The sequence below is a fragment of the Crinia signifera genome, chromosome 3 (genome assembly GCF_055691185.1).
Source record: "Crinia signifera chromosome 3, ASM5569118v1, whole genome shotgun sequence".
Classification (NCBI taxonomy): domain Eukaryota; kingdom Metazoa; phylum Chordata; class Amphibia; order Anura; family Myobatrachidae; genus Crinia; species Crinia signifera.
In genome coordinates this window covers 25,488,069-25,512,422 of record NC_139219.1, presented here as the reverse complement: position 1 = coordinate 25,512,422, position 24,354 = coordinate 25,488,069, and the positions used below count along the sequence as shown (strand labels likewise).

The window sequence follows — 24,354 nt, the reverse complement described above, 5'->3', positions numbered from 1 at the left end:
AGCTAGGCCTTGCCCCCTTTCATAGGCCACACCCCCTTTTCAGGCGCGCGAGCAGCTTCGCCTCGCGCCTGTCCCAACCCAGCAGGAGATAAAGTTTGTAGGTATGATTTATTACATTAGTTTATAACAAAAGGGAGAATATAATAGTGTTCCGAGTGCACACTCATACGGTGTCCGTGTCGACTATGTCGACATTCGGGTTAGAAAACGTGAAGAAATTATGTCAACCTTTTGACTGTCTACCTTCCCATTGTCAATCTAATGCTTGTGTCATCCTTCCAACCCTGTCGACCTTCACTGAGTCGACCACATGACCCCTACCCTGCTCCTGGGCTGCGAATCTACGGAGCCCAGCGATCAGGTAGCCCGGTCCCCGCCCGAGTGAAATCCTGGCCCCTGTGCAAGGCTGCAAGTGCGATCACAGCGGTGAGAAGAGGGGAGAATTCATTCGGAGCTACATAAGAACATAGGGCCTTATTCTAGTTCACTCTTTCTGACAATATCCTTCTTAAGCCCCATACACACGGGGGAGATATATTGCTCAGTTTCTCCTTTTCATCAGCGACCAGAGATGGTCGCTGATGAAAGGGAACCTCTGCCGGCGGTGCCGCAGAGGTAATTAGCTGGTCGCAGGAGCAAGCTCCTGCGACCAGCGATTAAAACGGGGCTGAAAACGGGAGCGCGCACCTGGCAATTTATCGCCGGGGCACACTTCCATCACTGCCAATATGGTCGCCTGCGACCATATTTCCAGCGATTTCAGCCCCTATCGCCCCCGTGTGTACACATCTTATGATGGACAAAACCATGTGCACTGCAGGTGGGGCAGATGTTACTTGTGCAGAGAGAATTAGATTTGGGTGAGTTATTTTGTTTCTGTGCAGGGTAAATACTGACTGCTTTATTTTTACACTGAAATATAGATCTCACTTTGAAGTAAAACCTGACCCAAATCTAATTCTATCTGCACAAGTTACATCTGCCCCACCTGCAGTGCACATGGGCCCTTATTCTGATTGACGCGTACTTTACCGCATACTTTCGGATCGCGTCTTTACGGCGTCTGCGCATGCGTGGAGAACGCCACGCGCATGTGCCACGCCTTGACTCCGTACCTGTTCGGCCAAATCCCGTACAAAACTGGTCACCGCAATCATTCGGGAAATATGGGCGTATTATGGGCGTCATGCGGAATGACACATGGGCGTAGTTTCAAAGTGGGCAAAACGGGGCGGAAACATGGGCGGACACGGGGGAGTACACTTATGTTGGGGGGCGTGCATTCGGATAGCACTCCGAATGCACGCGAACAAAAAGGGAAGAAATGTGCGGTGTCCAAAAGGCCACTATTGCTTTGCGGACACCACTCGTTCCTGCGGGAGGCGAACGGACCGCCTAATGACTACAAGCATTAACACCTGAACCCAATAAAATCGACTCCTTTACTCATTACTCACTAATAGGACGCTTGTCAGTGCTTTAATTGAAACCATTGCACTTCAATTGCTGTAAGGGTTAATGTGTGCAATGCATGTGTTAGGCATGCTTGTAAGGATATATTGGAATCTAATTGATTCCAATTCCAAATAAGCATTTTTTTATGAGGATAGGTAATTGAATAAGTGGGTCATGTGATGTATTGCAGAATTGACATAATAGTGGGTTGTTTGGCGTAAATACACCGCTTACGGGCGGTAGCACCGCTTGGCTCCCGTTCGGATGCGGTATTCCCGAGCATACTCTGTAATACTCTGTAATACCGTGCAGAATCGGAGTGTTTCTCCCGCACACGCATGGTTTGTATGTCGTCCGTAAACACGCCCTGTTCTTAAAGAGTGAGTCCGTCCGAATGCGGAGGACCCGTGGGCGTTTCTACGGACGATGGCCGCACGCGGCAGAACACCGTGGCGTGCGGACCGCTCCGTAAGAATGCGGGAATATCCGCACCGATCAGAATAAGGGCCATGGTTTTGTCCATCTAAGAAGGATTTTGTCAGAAAGAGTGAACTAGAATAAGGCCCATAGTGTAATATGTTTAAAAAATACATTTATTGCACAAAATAAAAAACATATTAAATGTACATATTAAATAGCGCACAACAGTTTAGCGCAAATAGATCTAATCTGAACAACGCAGCCAGAGAAAAGGAAGGATCTTAGGGCTTAGGTGTTTGGAGCTTGCTTGATATAGTAAATTGCCTACCAGGCATGTCCAAACTGTGGCCCTTCAGCTGTTGTGAAACTACAATTCCCAGCATGCCTTGCCATAGTTTGGCTGTTAGGGAATGCTAAAACTATGGCAAGGCATGCTGGGATGTGTAGTTTCACAACAGCTAGAGGGCCACAGTTTGGACATGCCTGGCCCAGAGTAATGAGAATAATGGGGACTGCGCTATTCTACATCATTTAGATGGGCGCGAGAGATATCTCTGCCATTTTGAAACAGCTGTTTTCCAATTGTTTTGGCCTGACAAATAGGCCTCTATGCAGTTTAGGAGTGGAGGGATCCGTGTTCGGGCACCTTCCTCTTTGCAGTGCAGTAGGCTCTCTGGCAAATCATGGGTCTCCAGGAACATGGCGCCCACCACCGAGGTGGTGCTCCAAACACCCAGTGCAGTGACTTAAATCGTGCATAGGAGGCGTACAAACGTATGGACCCTCTCCCAATGGAGAAAGGCTCCGTTACTCCCTTAAGTCCCTGTCAGACATAAGGTCCAAGAGGGGAAAATAGGAATGGGTGGGTCTTACTCGCCGAAGCTCAGAGAGACCCTCTTCCCTCAACCCCCTGAAGGTCCTCTGCGCCAAAGCTTGGAGAGATCCTCGGTGAGTTTCACTCCGCCTTGCAGCTCAGGGTCGCCCTCGGGGACCACAGCTCTCTGAAGGAGGAGAAAGCTTTGGTACGTGGGGAGTGGGCGGCGCATAAGGGTCGTACCTACAGCCCAGAATAACGTGACCAAAAAAAGGAAAATGTTTAAAAAATTACAAAAATGAGAAAGGTGAAGAGATATAAATAAGAAAAGAGACCCCAGCCAGAAGGCCGGGTGGGAAAAATTGTCCTGCCCCAGCCAGAAGGCCCAGGGCAAGGACGTGCTGTGCTATCTTAAAGGGAAAGTGCTCAGTGCTAGTGCCAAAATGTGCTGGCGGGGACACCAGTGAACGTTTAGGGCACCTCCGAATTTCCCCAGAGGCACCCTACACCTTGGGCTCTAAGCAGCCGGCCAGTCAGCGTGTGTTTCTCTGATCCTACCTAGGGTGTTTTCCAACCCCTGGCAAGGAAATAGATACTCCACCGGGCTTTGACATTAACTCCCTTGAGGGTTGAGGCCCCCTAGCAATCTACTCAGTCTCAGTGTTTCTCGCATCCCAAGGTTAAGGTGCTAAGCTGGGCTATTTGCTGACTCCCCATCAGAGGCTTCGAATCTCCAGAATGGGAGCAGACTACTCAGTCCCAGTATTTCCCTGCTCTTTGGGAATGGGTACCAGACCAAGATTTTCGCTGCCTCATCCTTCAGGGGCTACAAACCCCATCAAGAGAGCCACCTACAGGGTCCATTGTCCCCCCCCCCCCCCCCCCCCCCATGTTGTCTCCCTCCACCAGCAGGGTGAAGGTACTCAGTCAGACTTTTCCCTGCCCTAAGCATGAGGGATTCCATACCCTCCGCCCACTGGAGTGGAGTCCATTCTTTCTCTATTCTTCTGCCTGGTGCGGCCCTCACCCACTGATACAAACAGATATTACATTTGATCTTAACCAAAAGGCCGAGAATCGGAGACTAATCAAATAGTGTTAGCATTAGGGGGAAAGCTCTGAAAGCCAAGCCAATGATATCGCTCTGCTAGACGAGACCGGCATTCCCTAACAGCACTGTGGGGATGACAGTAATCAGCAGTGTCTGTCTCCTGTCTGAGATATTCCTGCCATTGGCACATGTTTTTCAGGAGAGAAAAGCTAAATAAATAGGCTCCTTCATTCATATCATGTCCTCCGTTCCCGATTTGCATTGCAGAATGCACACAATCTTATATCCCAGCTTTCAGCATCGCTAGCTCTGCATCTTTGTTACCCCATGTCTGGTCTTATTACCGCTATATCTTCTTCGGAATCCTCATGGAAGCTGCATCCAGACCATATAATGCCATTACAATGCCCGTACACAACGCATCCCTTCCAGGCATATAGTACACAGGGTATGTGCAGGAAATAGGGACTGGGGAGAGCAGCGCTCCTGCTAGCATGGTGCCCATTACAGTAATGTGCCGTGGTGTCTGCATTTAGTTCTGCCCATAATTATTATCTCACTGACCCCAATTACTCCTCTAAGTGACATACTGTATACGTATCCTATATATAGTGACACGCGGCTGCCTGCTGACTGCACATATTGTATACGTATCCTGTATATAGTGACACGCGGCTGCCAGCTGACTGCACATATTGTATACGTATCCTGTATATAGTGACATGCGGCTGCCTGCTGACTGCACATATTGTATACGTATCCTGTATATAGTGACATGCGGCTGCCTGCTGACTGCACGCCTTCTCCTTGTGCTATACATGTGCCCAATCTGCATGACTGACATCTGAGAGGGTACTGTGGAACCAGGCAGAGCTGGCCCTAGGCATAGGCAAACTAGGCAAATGCCTAGGGCATTTAGAATTGCTGGGGCATGCAGCTCATACAACTAAGACAGCATTGGGAGCACCAGTGTGTGGCATCATGTGATAAGGAGAACAAAAGTGCAGTGTGGCATGTATAAAGTACACTTATGGATGCCGCATTGTGAATAAAGGGCAATATATTGTGCTGTAATATGAATAAGGAGCAATTCAGTGTTTTTTATGTGAATATGGAGCAATGGGTCAGGGACAGAACTAACGATAGTGCTAGAGTGTACCAAACAAAAATCTTGCCTAGGGCCTCAAATTAGCTAGGACCGGCTCTGGAACCTGGGATGGCAACAGAAATCTCTGGACCGGGTACATGTTTGTGTCTGCCCACCCCTTCGTCTCCGCGACATGTAACATGTCTCTATCAGGATTTAGCACCAGATAGGGACGTCTATTTTGTGCAGTGAGATGGAGAAGACAAACGTTCTGTCACCTGTGAATGTCGGAACCAGGGGGACTAGATGTAATAGGGTAAGAGTATAAAGTACAAAGAATGCATTGCACAGTGGGGGGCATGGCTACAATGAAGAGTTTCAGGGCGGGATGTTGTAACATCCGCAGCCCTGTTTGCCCCCCCTTCAACGGCCAAGGCATTATTAATAACGGCATATGTTCTAACATATGCGGTTATTAATGCAAGGGACAGCTCTTGCGATAAGATCTGTCCCTTGCGATGCGGTGCCGGCACTGGACTTCCGGGTCTGTGACCCGGGAGTCCATCTGCGCATGCGCAGAGTGACGTGCCGGCCGCAGGGCATGCTGGGAGGGATCCGTGAGGGCGCTGCGGTAAGAAGCCCATAGGCTTCTGCAGGGAATCCCCAGCTTTTGCTGGCGATTCCCTCCGCAGCGCTGTCACTGCGGAGGGGGGTTAGAGCATACACACACAATTTTTGTTAGCCTTCAGGCTGTTCTAAGAGAGTAGGCAAACCTTAGCCCTAGACCCCCTGCCCCACAGCCTGACCCAAATACCCCCTTCTAACCCTCATCACAGTCTTATGCAGTATAATGTATAATTCAAGTGTGCAGTCTGGAAACTGATCCCTACAGGAGGAGGTGGGGCCCACTGGGAGTTTCCCCTGTACTCCAGTGGTCCAGTCCATCCCTGATGACGCAGGAGTGACGTTTGTTTACCTGACAGTGGGGAATGCTGTTTTATCTAATAAATGAAGTGTCTGGCGTCCCTCACAGCGCTGTAGAGAAGTGAATGGCCTTCTGTATATTGATTGTTGGGTTGCGATGGGAGATTTGTCACCACAATGACTGTTTTGCGTCCATTCCCAGGAAAGATGAAACAGAGCTGATGAATGCCTGGTTATCCGATTCTACAGAGGGAAAAATAACACATTGTACACAGAACACACAGGGGCTTTACAGCGCCTCTTATTTAATTTATTGAAACAATAATGTTATCTTAAAAAAAGATATAGTAAACTTTGCATCCCACAGTTCTGTTGAGAATGAGATAAATGTGAAAATATTTAATAGCACTTGTTACTAGGACTTCAGGGCCTTATTATTTATCGAGAATACAGAACAGCCCAAGTGTTTATTTAATTACTATATACAGTATATAGAGAGTGCTATATTTCTTGTCACAGCTGCCCTGTAAGGATGAAGGAGCCATCCAGCCTCAGAGAGAGTACTTTGCAGCCAGGTAACAGAACCTGGTCCACTGCAAAGCCAGGAATGGGATCTCTGAGGTCTCAAGTACATTGTTCCGGTCCAGGTTTTCAGATCTGCACAGCAATAGGTGGGAATCAAGCTAATTGCAGTAGAAGGGATAAAAACCTTACTATGTTTGCTGCTCAGGGCGCTGATGCCTGGTAGGGGCCAGTTAGTAGGCTTGGGCTGCCAGTGCTGGAGTCATTAAGGGACTTGGGCTGCCAGTGCTGGAGGCACTGAGGCATTATGTGCCAGTGCTGCATGGACTAATATCTTTCTTTTTATATATGAAACCTTGTTTGCTATAAGTGGATTTGTGATTTGTATGTCATTACACAATATATACAGATGGAGCGCCCCTGGTTTGACCGCCGGCGCAGAGGTGCTCTATCTGACTGGGACGCACATGCATCTCACACGCACGTGCGTCACAGTTTCCGGACGGCGCCGCTGCAGGTCCCTGCCCGTCTCCACTTCAGGGAGACGGGCAGTAATAGGGGGAACGGCGGGGCAGCGAGGGGCAACGGGAGAGGCGGCGAGGGAGCGGTGGTGAAAGCACCGTAGCCACAGGGCGCGTGCAAGCATCTTGTGTGCGCGAGCCCCTGGCGAGGGCCGGCCGCTGGCGGGGTTGGCGATAGAATCGCCAGCCCCTGCAAGAAAGAGGCCGGCTCCATCTGTATATACCCTGAAAACTAATTGCAGAACAGCTGCCTCATTAGCACATCCTAATATCCGCATATGGTGGGTTACAGTATAGTAATAGTAGTAGTAATAATAGTATATTTTTTTCTGTGAAGGGTAAATACTGGCTGCTTTTGCATGTAGCCCACAGATGTTATAACCCATATACACCAGGCGATTTTAAGCTCCCGCATCATCGCTGCCCGCTGCGATCCGTCAACCTGTTTTACCAGCTGAGTAAATCACTTTCCACAGTCTCCTACTGTCTACACAGTCTGTTTCCACAGCCTCCTACTGTCCACACAGTCTGTTTCCACAGTCTCCTACAAAAGCTGTTTGCAATATTTATTTATTAAGATAGTTAAGCCTCTAAAGCGCACATAAAGGGCCTGATTCAGAGCCGATCGTCAGGCTGCAAATCCACAGCCTGGGCAGTTATCAAACAACCACGCTTGCGCATGGTACGCAGTGCACATATGTGGGGTGCTGCGAACGAAGCCAGCGATCAGGTCTGAATGACCCCCAAAGTCTCTGAGATGTATAACAGGACATAAAAATCGAATTTGATGAACCATCCAATACCAACATCTAATTAACATCTCAATGTGAATTCCATTTAGCAGAAAATCTGTTTATAAGCACAATTTATTTACACTTTATATCGCATACATTTCCTGATAATTATTAATTACAGTATTGGGGGGCAGCCTATCCATCACTTGCTTAGTAAATTGCTTTACAGAGCCACATAAATAATTGATACAATTAATATTAGTGTTTATTAATTGCATGAAAACAAACACACTCATAACATAAGACGTCTTTCTAATTGCACGGCATTTATAAACGCGCTGCATCCGACTGAGGTCACATTTAATCAAATGTCTTTTCATGCAGCTTTTGAACCATGTTGCAATTAAAGCTTTCCACCTGCAAGAGTATCATTTATTACATTGGTCCTGCCTGCACTTAGTAACATACATTGTTTATTTCTCATTTACCTTTAGTTACTGTTATATATATTAGGGGTGTCTACCAGGCACTTTTAGTGTTTTGTGTTTTGGATCTATATCTCCGGTCGTGTTTTGTGTCTGGATCTGTTCCAAAACACAGATTTTCAGTGTTTTGTTTTTTTGGATCTGTATTTAAAAAAAAAAAAAAAACGCTATTATTAACCTCAATAATATTAATTTCCACTCATTTCCAGCATATCCTGAACACCTCACACCAATATTGTTTTTAGGCCAAAAGGTTGCACCGAGGTAGCTAGATGACTATTATAAGCGACACAAGTGGGCAGCACAAACACTGGACTGAAAGGGCACACTTAGCAGCACCCCTGGACTGACACAGCTCAGGTAGCATAACCCCTGGACTGATACGGCACACTTAGCAGGACCCCTGGACTGATACGGCACACTTAGCAGGACCCCTGGACTGATACGGCACACTTAGCAGGACCCCTGGACTGATACTGCACACTTAGCAGCACCCCTGGACTGATACGGCACGCTTAGCAGCACCCCTGGACTGATAAGGCACACTTAGCAGGACCCCTGGACTGATAAGGCACACTTAGCATCACCTCTGGGCTGATACGACACAGGTAGCATAACCCCTGGACTGATACGGCACACTTAGCAGGACCCCTGGACTGATACGGCACACTTAGCAGCACCCCTGGACTGATAAGGCACACTTAGCAGGACCCCTGGACTGATAAGGCACACTTAGCAGCACCCCTGGACTGATAAGGCACACTTAGCAGGACCCCTGGACTGATAAGGCACACTTAGCATCACCTCTGGGCTGATACGACACACCTAGAAATAACTCACACGGACACATCTTATCCTAAAATAACGACACAGACAACAACTGCATAAGTTAAAAGGTCATGTATGTTTATTTAAGTGGTATGACCCTATTTGTAAAGGGATGGCAAATAAAACGCTTGAGACCAGCCCTAGTCAAGGGTGCTAAACATGGCGGGGACTGACGCCCCAATCCATAACACCCCCTATTGTAAGGTACAGCCCGCGGCTGTACCTTACACGGCCCTTCTATGGCATTGTGAGGACACTTCCATGAAGTGGCCAACGTCCCCCCGCAGAGGCAGGACTCACCAGCCGTCCTGGCAAAGGGAGGCAATACCGCACAGCGACCACCTGACACCTCACCTGAGAGCGCCTTCTCGCCGATTTTATTAAAATGTAGGTTAAACCGAATTGGGTGACAGCTGAAGGACCAGGTAGCACATATGAGAGCAAGGGAAGAGGGAGGGTGGGTTCCAGACTCCAAGAGGAGGTAGCATCACCAGACTTCTCCTATTATACCCCTCTCTAAACTACCACCCCTTAGCTACCTAATTGGCCAACACACCTGTCACACACCACATTAGCCTCTTCTTGGGTAATCTGCTTTCTTCAATAACTTTATTTAAACAATCACTAAATTCACAGGCTCTTAAATGCACTTGTGCCTATGCCTTCTATCTACTCTTCCTTTGTCTTTGTCTCTATAGGGAACTTGCCTCCAGGATTCTATTGCATGTTTGAAGATGGCAGCTGTGGCTGGACGCTGGATCCCAACAGGTCTCAGTGGATGATCGGGACTCTGGTGGGCACTAAGGGTAGGTACTAACACTTTGGGCAGTATTCAATGAGAAAAGTTCTCCGTGTTTTGTGGAGAATTTGTGCTTTGTTCGCCTTGGATGGAGCATTTTGCTCTCCAAAAGCGAGCAACCCTATTCAATGTGAAATATTCTCTGTCTTTTTAAGTGATTTTCTCCGTCTCTCTCCGTGTAGCAATTCTCCATCTTTTGATGGAGAGCTGGAATGTGAACTTTTGAACGTAAAGGTTTTTTTTTTAAATTTTGGTGTAAAAAAATCAGGTTTTTTTTCCTGTGAAGGGGCATGTTATTTTTATTCATGTGCTTATAGCACATGAATATATATTTAATTTTAAAAAAAATATTTTTTTACTTTTTTTTTTTTTTTTTTTTTTTTTTTTACACAGTGCAGCCAGCAGGGGGCCCGAGCGCTCGAGCCGCTCATTAGATATTCATATATTCACTGCAGCCGAACGTAACTATGCACGAACGGTGCAGTGAATACTGGGTCCCCCGCTGGCTATAGGGGGGTGCAGCCTGGGTCCTGGAGAGCCCCCCTCCCCTCCACAGTCCTCTGGAGCAGCCAGGGAGACTTTAATCTCTCTGGCTGCTTCCGGCTCCCTGAAAGCTCCCTGCTCCCTGCAGGGGTTAAGACTCGCCGCGAGTGGCGGCGAGTCTTAACCACATTGAATAGAGGGAGCAGGAGTGGCAGCGAGCCCTCCGGAACACGGAGAGTGCATGGAGAGCTAAATAAAACGCTCTCCATGCACGGAGAACTTTTTCATTGAATACTGCCCTTTGTGCTAGACAATGACATATAAACAGTGATATACAATCCTATAATGCACAGGTTCTCAATGTTGGTCCTCAGGACCCCGCACAGTGCATGTTTTGTGGGTCTCCTCACAGAATCACAAGTGAAATAATTACTGTAGCTCCACCTGTGGATCTGTTCAAATGTGTCAGTGAGTATTGAATGCATCTGCCGGGTGATCTGGGAACCGCAAATTGTGTGGGGACCTGGGGGCCGAGTTTGAGAACCACTGCTATAATGAATGTACAGATGCATCACACGTAGAATCCAGACAGAGGAGCGACAATGCCACATTCTGCTCTGACCTGTTTGTTCTCCTGCTTATTCAGAGGACTCGGTGCTGATCCTGAACACCAGGGACTCGTCGCGGACTCAGAGCTCCATCATGACCAATGTTCTGTACCCGTCTCCACTGAAGAACTCCACGTGCGAGGCAAGTCTGGCTCATGCTATGTCTGTCCAGTATCCTTCCCATGTACTAATACTACCCCGCGTTACAAGAGAGTAGCACCTGTAGCACCACCCCGGTGCGATCATCGCAACAGAAACATCAATTGAATATCCCCCGATATCTCCCAGGACGAGAGATCGGGGGCTGATAAACAATTGAATCCTCCCATCTTTTTCTGTCTTGCCCTGATGCTCCTAAGTAACATCTGTAGCTGTATTCTAGAACTCTTACCTGTGTCGGTGGGATAGAAATTTGCATAATCTTTTTTAAAAATTGTATGGGCAGCACAGTGGTGTAGTGGTTAGCATTACACCATCACAGCAATTCAAGGACAAGGCTCCTATGTGTGGAATTTGAACCTATACTGGTAGGTTAATTGCATCCTTTCCTACCCTCCCTGAAGCTGCGTGAAGCTCCTGATTTTTGGAGTAGTCAGCCCCGAAAGAGAAGGCGGCTCTCCCGCATTCTGTTTATATCTGTCCCCTCACTGCAGACCCACAGTGATGATGGTGCGATGGATGTGAAAACAATGTCGCTAATGGCAACCTCTCAAGTGCAGAGAACAGCCAGGTTTCAGTGGGAAGACCTGCTGTGCAGGTAGGGGTGAGATCTGCTGTGCAGGTAGGGGGGAGATCTGCAGTGCAGGTAGGGGTGAGATCTGCTGTGCAGGTAGGGGTGAGATCTGCTGTGCAGGTAGGGGGAGATCTGCTGTGCGGGTAGGGGGGAGATCTGCTGTGCAGGTAGGGGGGAGATCTGCTGTGCGGGTAGGGGGGAGATCTGCTGTGCCGGCAAGAGAAATGTTGGGACCGGCAAGAGAAATGTTGGGGCCCGGTACACTGATATCTGCGGTTCAATAATCAAATTCAGCCAATGGGGCCAAGCCCTTACTTTGATATATTGTAAGTTACAGCTTACCTGCACCCCTCTGAAGAACTCCCTGACAGCTTCTAAGCTGCTGAGGGATATGTATAATTTAGGCACAGGCACAGAGGCGGCGCGTCCCTTCTCAGATCTTCCCTCTCACAGGGCTCCTCCAGGCCAGGAAATCGTTTTCATCTGAAAGTCGATCTCTGGGAAGCGAAGCTTTTATTCACTCTGGTTAATGGCTGATTGTGAGCGGTTTTCTGATACCGGCCCCTGGAGAGAGGCGTCGAGATCATTTAAATGGGATGTTTTCATGGAGATCGAACTGCACCGATGACGATAATGGAAACGATAAAAACAATAAAAAAATATGAAGGAATGACAAGTGAGATAATGACGTCTGTCAGTGATCTGTGCGAGTAGATTATATTATTCAAAGGCATACAAATGGCGCATTATACAGCGGCGCTATAATTAGGGGCATAGAAAGAATACAAGAGCCTGAATTGAAATGGTATTTTTTTTTTTTTTTTTTTTTAGTTAAAGTAAATATGTTTCCAGTAGAATTAGAGGCCATTGTTAAAATTCCAATGTTACCATGTGCCCATACGTCTGGGGACAGCTTGGCCAGAGCGCTGCTAATTTGGTAACCAAGTGCTCGGCAGGTACATAGAATTCTGTTGTACATATAGAACGGATTCGGTATGAAATCCCGACGGTCAAAATCCCCAATGGGTCATAATACCGACAAGGACAAAATCCCGACATTTAAAATCCCGACAAGGTCAAAATACCGACATATAGAATGTACAGGTGAAACAGTCAACATGGCTTTGTGTCGACAGGTCGCGTGGTTGACATGGTTTTTTTTTCACTGTTTTTTTTATCCGAATGTCGTCAAGGTCGACATGGACACAGTTGGAGGTGAACCGCAGCCCCTCGCATCGCTCGCAATGCTTCGGGCACGGTGCCTCGCTGCGCTCGGCACACTATTTTATTCTCCTACCGCGCTCGGCACACTATTTTATTCTCCTACCGCGCCCTAGTGGATGGTAGGGCATGTGCCTGTCGGCACATGTCGGCTCAAAAAACAGTGAAAAAAAACATGTCGACCTCGCGACCTGTCGACACAAAGTCATGTTGACTGTTTTACCTGTACATTCTATATGTTGGTATTTTGTCCTTGTCGGGATTTTGTCCTTGTCGGGATTTTGACCTTCGGGATTTTGACTGCATCCCTATAGAACACATAGAAGGGACTCAGTAAAAAACGGACCCGGGTAAGACCCTGGAATGCCAAAACAAATATCAAACTCTGCATTTCGGAGCTTGTAGTGTCCGGTCCGGGGGGTGTCTTGTCCGGGGGGATGCCTGTGATAGCTTTTATCAGGGAAATGGGGAAGGGGAGATTACAGCTTCCCGTGTGGTCCGGACCGTTCCAGTTTTTGCTACATGCCCGGACCATACATGGAGGCTTTATTCTCCCCCTCCTCCTCTCCCTGGTGACAGGTGTCACAGACAGCCCCCCAGACAGCTTATCCCCTGGGTAGGACACCCCCAGTCCAGACACTACAAACTCTGAAATGCACAGTTTGATGTCCGGTGCGGCATTCCAGGGTCTTGTCCAGGTCCGGTTTTTACCCATACCGCAACCGCACATAGAAGAGATACTAGGCCTGGTTATGGGTCACCATAATGGGACATAGATCTGCAGCAGACGATCAGTGATTGGGGCTATGAAGGAGGCGTGGCGCCGCTGCTGTGGGGAGTGACGAACCTGTATCTCCATCAGATGTCTCTGATTCCCTGGCTGTTGGATCTGTGGTCAGCTTGTGTAACCCAATGGCCGATGGTGTTGCAGGTGATCTGATGCTGCGTCCTAGATCACAGATCGAATCAGTAATGCATCACTAAGCGTGACATCCCCTGCCGCATTACTATATTAATGCTAGCTCTGCTGTATCCATGTGATGTGCGTTTTTAAATGAAATGACACGCATGTGCAAAAGAATCGCCAACAAGGACGCTGCATCGCTTCTGACTCGGAATCAGCCTCGTCATGTCCGATAGCTGTGAGATGCTTCTTCATGTAGCATGTCTCAATTACCCTGGAGAGGTATACAGCACGTGTTCATTCTAGCACCCGCCATCTTTGAAAACCCATGCAGTTCCTCTTCCCTGCCTGGGGTGTCGCTGTCTGCTGTAGTGCTTCTAGCACAGTGTGGTCTGTATATCAGCACTGATATGCAAACCAGACCTGTGCTAGAAACACCACAGCAGACAGCGACACCCCAGGCAGGGAAGAGAAACTGCATGGGTTTTCAAAGATGGCGTGTGCTAGAATGAACACTAATTGGGTAGGGAAGGATATACTGTATAACTACAGAATAGGACAATACAGCACCATGGTCAGCATCTAAGGGCCAGATGTATTAAGCTTCTAAAAGTGATAAAATGGAGAGTGATAAACAGGGCCAGATGTATTAAGCTTCTAAAAGTGATAAAATGGAGAGTGTTTGAAAAATGACAGTTAGGGGCCGAGTGGCTGGCTGTTTATCACTCCACTTTATCACTTTTTGAAGCTTGATAAATCTGGCCCAATATGTCAGGGTTGACTGTCGACCTTTTTTACTGTCGACCCAATGATCGCATACCTTATAGTAGACCATATTAAATGTTAGTTTGCCATGAAGAGATGTGCAGACATAGCATTGGCTTGGCTGTACTAGATCATTCCTATTAAAGCGAGAACGTGAGATAACTTTTTATCTCTGATGGCACCATAATATCTGTCTTCCGTTGCTCATTAATGCATCGGAATGTGTTCCTCCTAATGAGAGGCAATGCCCTCAGGGCTGAGCCCCGCATGTTGGGATGTGACCTAGAGCACAGTGCTACAGTGGGTGACAGATGATTAAGCTGGCGGTGGACAGAATATCATTGATTTGGGAATGGTGCCTGTGTGGGTTAGCATAGAGAGTACAGCCTCTAGTGTTACCGTATTACTCCGGCCAAGCAGGGACTTCAGGAGCTGCCCAGATCTCAGAGATCAATGGTTCTAATAGTTTCCTGGACACGTGCAGGAACCACGAGAGCTGTAAAACTAGATGGATGCTTCCTGCTCATAGAACATCCGTTAAAACATCATGGAACCAAAAATGGGACCATCAGCTTAGGGGTGGCCTTCTGGGAAGTTAGATGAAGATGTTCCCCGTGTCTCATAGACAATGCATAGGAGAGATGGGAAGTCTTTGGTGATTGGCAGATAACACATCAACTCACAATTCTACCCTGGGTCCGTCACATTAATGGGGGCACGTGTGTAATATCAGGACCACTTTGTACTTTTCTTTCTTCACCATCTGACTACAGTGAGTGATGATCGGTCTGCCCCTTAATATGGTATTGCAACTATTGTATGAAGCAAAAGGAAACAGGAAACTGTATTTAACGGTTTGGCTGCTCTCCATGGTACTAAAATTCCTCCCTATACAGTACAGTAGCGCAGGATGTGTCAGTGAGGACAGGGCTGCATTGTGACAGGGGCTGTGACATGATGTGAGGAAGGGAATGGAGGCAGCCTCAGACTGAGAGTTATATAGTGGGAGGGGCAGGGTCTCCAGCAGCACAGAGTATATCAGGAGATGAGTGATGTGTCAGTGAGGACAGGACTGCATGTGACAGGGGCAGTGACATGATGTGAGGAGGGGAATGGAGGCAGCAGGAAGTCACAGACTGAGAGTTATATAGTGGGAGGAGCAGGGTCCCCAGCAGCACAGAGTATATCAGGAGATGAGTGATGTTTTAGTGAGAACAGGGCTGCATGTGACAGGGGCTGTGACATGATGTGAGGAGAGGAATGGAGGCAGCAGGAAGTCACAGACTGAGAGTTATATCGTGGGAGGAGCAGGGTCCCCAGCAGCACAGAGTATATCAGGAGATGAGTGATGTGTCAGTGAGAACAGGGCTGCATGTGACAGGGGCAGTAACATGATGTGAGGAGGGGAATGGAGGCAGCCACAGACTGAGCGTTATATAGTGGGAGGAGCAGGGTCCCCAGCAGCACAGAGTATATCAGGAGATGAGTGATGTGTCAGTGAGGACAGGGCTGCATGTGACAGGGGCTGTGACATGATGTGAGGAGGGGAATGGAGGCAGCAGGAAGCCACAGACTGAGAGTTATATAGTGGGAGGAGCAGGGTCCCCAGCAGCACAGAGTATATCAGGAGATGAGTGATGTGTCAGTGAGAACAGGGCTGCAAGTGACAGGGGCAGTGACATGATGTGAGGAGGGGAATGGTGGCAGCAGGAAGCCACAGACTGAGAGTTATATAGTGGGAGGAGCAGGGTCCCCAGCAGCACAGAGTATATCAGGATATGAGTGATGTGTCAGTGAGGACAGGGCTGCATGTGTGAGGGGCAGTGACATGATGTGAGGAGGGGAATAGAGGCAGCAGGAAGTCACAGACTGGGAGTTATATAGTGGGAGAAGCTGAGTCTCCAGCAGCACAGAGTATATAACGGGCACTATGTGATTTGGGACCGCATGTAAAAAAGCACATTATGGGGAAAATTTACTAAAGGAAATTTGTAAAAAATAGGTGTATTTGTATCCAGAAATACACTTATTTTTTACATTTACAATCCCGAAAATATGGCAATTCATATTCGTATTGATAGCACTTCAATACGAATACGAATTGCCGTATTTTTGGGATAGTAAATGTCAAAAATAAGTGTATTTCTGGATACAAATACACCTATTTTTTACAAATTTCCTTTAGTAAATTTCCCCCTATGTGCCAAATCACATGTAAGCCTCCCGGGAAGCTGCCGGGTGGCTCACGGGGGAATTGGATGCGACTTATCCACTCAGAGAAGTCACATATTGTATGGGGGCCTTAAGGGCACACAATACACTTATACAGTGTCCATGTCGATATGTGTCGACATCGACACCCCAAAAAACTTGCAAAACTCATATTGACCTTTTTGAATGTTGACCTATGATATGTCAACCATTTTTAAGTGTCGACCTAGACACTGTCCATCATTAGTGATCAACCTAGTGACTTTCGACTTGGACATTGTCGACCCCCTATACCAGTGGTTCCCAACCCTGGTCCTCAAGTACCCCCAACAGTGTACGTTTTCCAGGTCACCACACAGAATCAAAGGTGAAATAATCAGCTCCATCTGTGGATCTTTTAAAATGTGTCTGAATAATGAGTGCACCTGCCGGGTGACCTGGAAAACGTGCACTGTTGGGGGTACTTGAGGACCAGGGTTGGGAACCACTGCCCTATACCATAACCATTCCAAACAGAGACAATTTCCCAGTTAATAAAATATAACCTTTAATATTATAAATAAATAACACGTCTGCAGTGTTACGCTGGTTTTTCCCATCGGCTACAGCGAATCATTAATCCATGTTATGTAACATTATCGGACACCTCCCATATTCCCATCATTTTCTGGAACCTCATATTCCAGCCAAACATCACGTTCTGTGTCATAGACAGAGCTCCCGGTGAGAGAACGTCGGTTCCTGTCACGTCCTGACCCAGAAGCCAGACTTACCCGGTTCTTATGCATAAATACAGCGCAGGAAGGGTCAATGTGCCTGTGGCTATCTGCTCTCAGGCAGCCTGGCTCTGTAATTACTGGGTTTTAACTGAGCAATAATTATTTCTAATCTGAATGTCATTCTGTGTATAATTGTAATGCATTATGCAGCTGAGAGACAGATTGATGAAGATGTGCCAGGTCACTGACTGATGACCGCACAGTTCCTCTCTAACCAGTAATTAGTGAGAGGGCTACATTATTATTATTGAATAACTTGCTGCACTGTATGACATTAGGTGAAAGCTGCTGATCCCTATGAAGTACATCTGCTGCCTAAACACTGAGAACTGGTGACTGGGTAGGCTGCACTCTCAGTGATGTCGCTGGCTACTGGTGAATGGTAGGCTGCACTCTCAGTGATGTCACTAGCTACTAGTGACTGGGTAGGCTGCATTCTCAGTGATATCGCTGGCTACTGGTGAATGGGTAGGCTGCACTCTCAGTGATGTCACTGGCTACTGGTGACTGGGTAGGCTGCACTCTCAGTGATGTCACTGGCTACTGGTGAATGGGTAGGCTGCACTCTCAGTGATGTCACTGGCTACTGGTGACTGGGTAGGCTTCACTCTCAGTGATGTCGCTGGCTACTGGTGACTGGGTAGGCTGCACTCTCAGTGATGTCACTGGCTACTAGTGACTGGGTAGGCTGCACTCTCAGTGATGTCACTGGCTACTGGTGACTGGGTAGGCTGCACTCTCAGTGATGTCACTGGCTACTTTTGACTGGGTAGGCTGCACTCTGTGATGTCACTGACTACTTGTGACTGGGTAGGCTGCATTCTCAGTGATGTCACTGGCTACTGGTGAATGGGTAGGCTGCACTCTGTGATGTCACTGGCTACTGGTGACTGGGTAGGCTGCACTCTCTGTGATGTCAATGGGTACTAGTGACTGGGTAGACTGCACTCTCAATGATGTCACTGGCTACTGATTTACTGAGTAGGCTGCACTCTCAGTGATGTCACTGGCTACTAGTGACTGGGTAGGCTGCATTCTCAGTGATGTCACTGGCTACTGGTGAATGGGTAGGCTGCACTCTCAGTGATGACACTGGTGACTGGGTAGGCTGCACTCTCAGTGATGTCGCTGGCTACTGGTGACTGGGTAGGCTGCACTCTCAGTGATGTCGCTGGCTACTGATTTACTGAGTAGGCTGCACTCTCAGTGATGTCAATGGGTACTAGTGACTGGGTAGGCTGCACTCTCAGTGATGTCACTGGCTACTAGGGACTGGGTAGGCTGCACTCTCAATGATGTCACTCGCTACTAGTGACTGGGTAGGCTGCATTCTTAGTGATGTCACTGCACCCATTTCTTTTAATTACCTTTCTGTAGTCCCATATCGGGCGCTGCAAAACTCGCAGCCAAAATAACGCAGTAGGAAAATTTGTCTCCGGAACATGGTGGGCGCCATGTTTCAGGAAACCTGGGCATGAGCAGTAGGACTCTACTGAAGCATAGAGAGGGTGTGGGCCACCCAGAGCCTGCACATGGGCCCCCTCCTCTGTTAAAACGCCCTAGGTTGTTAGTTCCTATTGAGTTGATAGGCTGCTCTCCTGATGATGTCACTGGTTACTATTGAGTGGATAGGCTGCTCTCCTGATGATGTCACTGGTTACTATTCAGTGGATAGGCTGCTCTCCTGATGATGTCACTGGTTCCTATTGAGTTGATAGGCTGCTCTCCTGATGATGTCACTGGTTCCTATTGAGTTGATAGGCTGTTATCCTGATAATGTCACTGGTTACTATTCAGTGGATAGGCTGCTCTCCTGATGTCACTGGTTACTATTCAGTGGATAGGCTGCTCTCCTGATGATGTCACTGGTTACTATTCAGTGGATAGGCTGCTCTCCTGATAATGTCACTGGTTACTATTCAGTGGATAGGCTGCTCTCCTGATGATGTCACTGGTTCCCTTTCAGAATAAAAGTCAGTAAAAACTAATTCCGCCGTTGATCGCTGGATACAGGGCGGCCGCTGATCTCATGTGACGTCAGAACACCCAGAGTTTTTATGGTGACACCCATAAGACACTGGCCCCCTGTCCACCCCCACCCGCCCCCTCTGAAGCGTATGGCCCGGTGACTGTAAAACTTGCCGAAGCGTTTGGCTTAACAATTTCCCAGAATAAAATTGTCTCACGAATTGTCACTCCATCTCCAAACGGTTAATTAGAGCAGTCCCTCGGTGTCAGAGCTTATAATGAATTATCTATCTGCCAAGTTACAAGAAGATGAATGTATCCACGCCATTTGATCCAGGAGAAACCTGGAGAGTATTTAACTAGATCGTTAGATCAATTAATCGAGTGCCCGCCCTCTCGGCGTAGGACGCAGCAGACATATGACTAATGATCAAGGCCTGGAAGTGCAGCCGGACAGCGTTATTTTACTAGTCTCCCGGCTTCTCATCAGGGAGGGGATAATCCGCTAAACTCTGCAAAGGAACCAAAAAAGGCTACAAATTACTTTTAATATTTGGTGCATCGAAATTATTTTTCAATTGATTAATTCAAAATGGAATGTCTGGCTAATGAAATGACATTATTATGGTTTTACTGAGTTGGTCACTTTATTACTTAAGTATCGTGGAGCTACGTGACCAGATTGTGATTAAATAGTGGCGGTAAATGAAACAAAGGCATTATCGCTATTCTTCGTCCGGATACATTATATGGGTGTGGTATGATTCACCGACAGTCGGGATCCCAACAGTCGTTATCCCGACTGCCTGGTCTCAGACAGCGTGGCCAGCGCAACAAAGCCCCTTGCGGGCATGGTGGCGTGCTACAGAAAAAAGCAAGGGGATACACTGCGCTATGCAATAAATGATTATACTAATAAAATAATATTAATGAAATAACAAGGAAATGTGTGCCAATTGGATAAAAATAACAATGGTTTAATGAACATCAAACATACAATATCATTCTAAAAAGTGATGGAAATGGGCAATAAAAAAAAAGGGGTAAAATTTTTTCCAGTTCATACGGTACCGTATGAAGTCCACTGTTGGGTGGGTCCATTCCTATAGTGTCTCCTAATAGGTAACTGGTTTTATTTTGTATCCAGTACGTCCAGAGTTCGCCCGCGGTAGGTATTAATTGTGGAGAAGCACTCTCCTGCTTATAGCGGATAGCCTCCGTCCGGGCTGGGTCATGGAAGGGCTTTTGATGAATTTACCAACTGGTGCCCATAGTTTACGTAGGGATGAAAGAATGGAGACTGGTCTGGATCCTGAAAAGTGGATATTGGTAGAGTCCAGAACTGGATAGGGGTACCCTCTACGCTCGCCACCTATTCTATTCTCCCTCTATGGCGGTCGTGGACCCCCACAAGGGAAAATAGCCGACAGCGGGAACCCGGCCGTCGGTGTTTTAACAGTCGGGATCCCGACGTCGGGTTAATGACTGTCGGGATCCCGACAGTCGGGACCCCATCCGCCACCCCATTATATACCTGTATGTGATATCTCCTTTTTACTTACTACAGTCTATAATCACATTTCCTTTATAAATGCTTGACCTGCTCCCCCCGCCATCTTTTATTGCTGGACAATCTACCCTTTCCTCCTTCTCTTCGGTCATCGATGACAAAGGGCTGATTCAGCCCTGATCGCAGAGTTGCAAAAAGTTGCAGCCTTGAGAACAGGTGGGTATGGATCATTGGATAGACAGCAACTAGGTCGACAAGGATATTAGGTCAACAACACTAGGTCGACATGGGGTTATGTCGACTTGGGGTTATGTCAACAAGGTCATTCTGTTATCCTGAACAGTCAAGAGATCAACATCAATTTTCATTTTCTTCAATAACTGCATTGTACACATTGAAGATTCACAAATGTACTTCTTCCCGGATCCTCCCTCCGATCCTTCTCGTTCTCTTCCAGATTTTTCTGGATGCCCTGATGCTTTCTCAAGCGCCTGAGATTGAACTCAACATCCTCCTCTCTTTCATGGTCCCTTTTCTCTCCCCCCACACTCATACTCCCTAACACTATCCTCTCTCCTCTCCCTCAAGTATGTATGCTGCAAGTGTATCATCCCTGTCTGCTACCTCTCATTCACACCCCAGGCTATCTCCACATTTCCTGCTACTTTCACCTCTGCAACAACTACAGAATTACTTCCGTCCTTACCCTGGAGGTTTCCAAATCTCACTGACTCCACTGTCGCTTCCCGCCTGGGGTATTGCAACCTCATACTGTCTGGTCTTCCCCTCTACTCTTAAATATAGTATATCGTCAATGGTTTTGGTCTCATCTTTCTATTTCTTTGGTTTGACCTGTCCTTCACTGGCTCTCCTTTCCCGACAACATCCCGGTTATGCTCCCCAACCTAACTTTCTTAGCACTCTATTACTCATTTCCCTCCTACATCCCCAACATTATCCACATTTCCTCTAACGCCCTCCCCACTTTCCTCTGATTACCTATTTCTGTATCCAAGATTGTGTTACTGTATTTTTGTACTCTTAAACCCCCCTATTAGACCACTATCAAACCCTTCTTCCTCTTGGTTCTCATCCTGCACTACCCTGGTCTCAGTTTACAGTCAGAAATGTTGATCTTTTCTTTCCACCCTTTCAAGGAAACTGGTTCACTCGGTTATACAGAAGGGGGTGATTCAGACCTTTTCGCTGTGGTCCAAATTTGCTCCCCCGGCCGATGTTGGGTGTTTGCGCATGTGCGGTAATGTGCATGTGCCCACCCCCACAGCGAGCACCTTCGATGAATTTTTCCCCTGCCAGAGCGCTTGCTGCCTGAGTGACAGGCAGGGAGCGTTCCGATGGGCCCCCAAACAGCGTTTCATGGGCGTACCCACAGAACAAGGTGGGCGTGCCCAAAGAAACGCTGGGTGGGCCCGTCAGAATGTAGGCATGCCCCTGCCTGCTAGGGATGGGCAGCTGACATCACAGGACATTGTCACACACGCAGCACATACATGCCGACATTCTGTCCGCCCCCTGCGGGAGGTATTAGCCAGACGGCACATCTGGGGTGACGGCACATAAGGGCAAGGGCATGACCACATCATAGTGACCGGCATTGTGAGTCTGAAAGGAGGTCCACCTGATTTCCTGCAGCCTCCCAGCCTTTGCAGGAGAGTATTCCACAATGTGGTATGTCCACACCACATTTGCTGCGGCGGTAGTACCTACACTATGGCTGTTGGATAATCATCCCTTACATAATGTTTGTAGAAAAAAAACCAGTGACACAATCTCAGCTGGCGAGCGCTCTTGACTCGCTGGAGAGCAACGCTCTAATTTTGTCTTTTCTTTGCTCCCAAAAATAGACTTTTACATAGAGGAAAGTGCAATTAATTTAGAGGTCACTACGACACCTGTAAAATTGCATGTAGCAGACGCTATGGACAAAAATAAATTGTTTGGCATTACAGATGTATTGCACATGCAGAGCTGTCCGCAGATCCAGCCCAGCTCTATAAACTATTTTTTTTTTTTCTTTCTTTTTTTTTCTTCCAAGGTTTATAAAGGAGAAAACTGTCTATTAAGCAGAAACTATTTTGGTGTCAAATTTAACAAAATGAAATTGCCTGTGTTCCTGTATCAGCATCAATTCTCGCTCTATAGAAAGCTCATTATTGAGCCGCCGCTGTACTGGTAGCAGGAAAACCGACGTTTCAATTTCGCTTCTGTTCTCGCCATTCAGATCCAATTTTTTGTGCATTTTCATGGTATATTTGGAAATATGGATTCGGACAGATATTGTCATAATGAGCGTTGGAGAGTGAAGGCGTCTGTGCCTTAAGCTATTACCCGGCTATAATGGTATAATTCAGATTATTGAGACTATTGCAAATATTATAACAGGAGAGAACTTGCAAATCATTGTATCAATCGGGGGATGTGACTCTTTTCAGCATGGCCCAATTTTATGTCAGACTGTACTTTTTCTGTGTATACCATTGGCGTATAGAGGTCCGGATTATAATGGGGGCACCATGGGTCAGTACCCCTGGGCCCCCCTCCATCTAGGGGCCCCCTGTGGTTGGCATGTATTTTTCAAAATGGTTTTGTGCATGGGAGTGGGGTAGTGCTGCAGCTTCACCTATCTGCCAATGTGACAATAATTAATGGTGCTGGGCATCAAGAGTCCAGGCACACTGTCTGCACAAGTGTGCAATGCATTACTGGGAGTCCCATAAAACTTTGCACAAAAGGTCAGAGGCTGAGAGGCTTGTGCTGAGCTCTGCTTGGTGGAGCTCATCAAATGTTTCTCAGGCCCATGAAGGATAGCAGCAGCAGCTGCCTTGTCATGGGAGGGTTTTTAATCAGAGGCAGCTCTGAGCCTGTCAGGGCTCCTACAGAGTAAGGTACATAGGAACAAACACAGACTTTTCATGTGGTATTTTATATATGTTTTTATTAATCCCCCCCTGCAGTTGACCATTGACCAAGTTTATACTGCCATTACTCTGGCATGTAACGTGTACTGGTCGCGATGCCAACCAGTTCACACCCAGTAAGGCGCATTCAGAGACACGACCACTGGCAGCTCACAGCAGTAGGGCAACAGCACAATAGTGGAGCCACACCAACTGCCAGTGAGTCCCACTCAACGATGTTTGGCGGCGGTTGGGTGGCAGTTGCGGCTTCACTATTTGAATTTTAGACTGTGCTGCAGCCATACCTCTGCAGCCGCCAATGTTCTTGACTGAGATTGCATACAAGTCCCAAATACTCGTTGGCACTTTAATATCGGTAAGCAGCCAGCAATGCAAGGCAAAAACACTGACCTGCTGGCAATAATCAGGTACTACACAACACCAAATTAAATGCTAATACTGTATCTCAGCATACCTTACATTGAAAACCTTTATTATACTCACTGTATATAACTGTGTGACTCTAACCTTCTCTGGGCCAAAAACCAACATTTCTTGTGGCTACCAGTTAAGCCAACCATAAAATAAACTCTCATTACTATTCAGCATTATCT

The 24,354-nt window shown here is 47.4% G+C and overlaps 1 protein-coding gene across 3 annotated transcripts in view; it reads left to right on the top strand.

Annotated features, from left to right (window-relative positions):
- ALK (ALK receptor tyrosine kinase) overlaps window positions 1-24,354 on the top strand; it is a 601,111-nt gene that overhangs the window by 494,092 nt on the left and 82,665 nt on the right. For all 3 annotated transcript variants that reach the window (XM_083175495.1, XM_083175496.1, XM_083175497.1), the window contains 2 exons: window positions 9,540-9,647; window positions 10,770-10,873. In XM_083175495.1, the coding sequence (XP_083031621.1) occupies window positions 9,540-9,647; window positions 10,770-10,873 (212 nt within the window). The remainder of the gene's footprint in view (window positions 1-9,539; window positions 9,648-10,769; window positions 10,874-24,354) is intronic.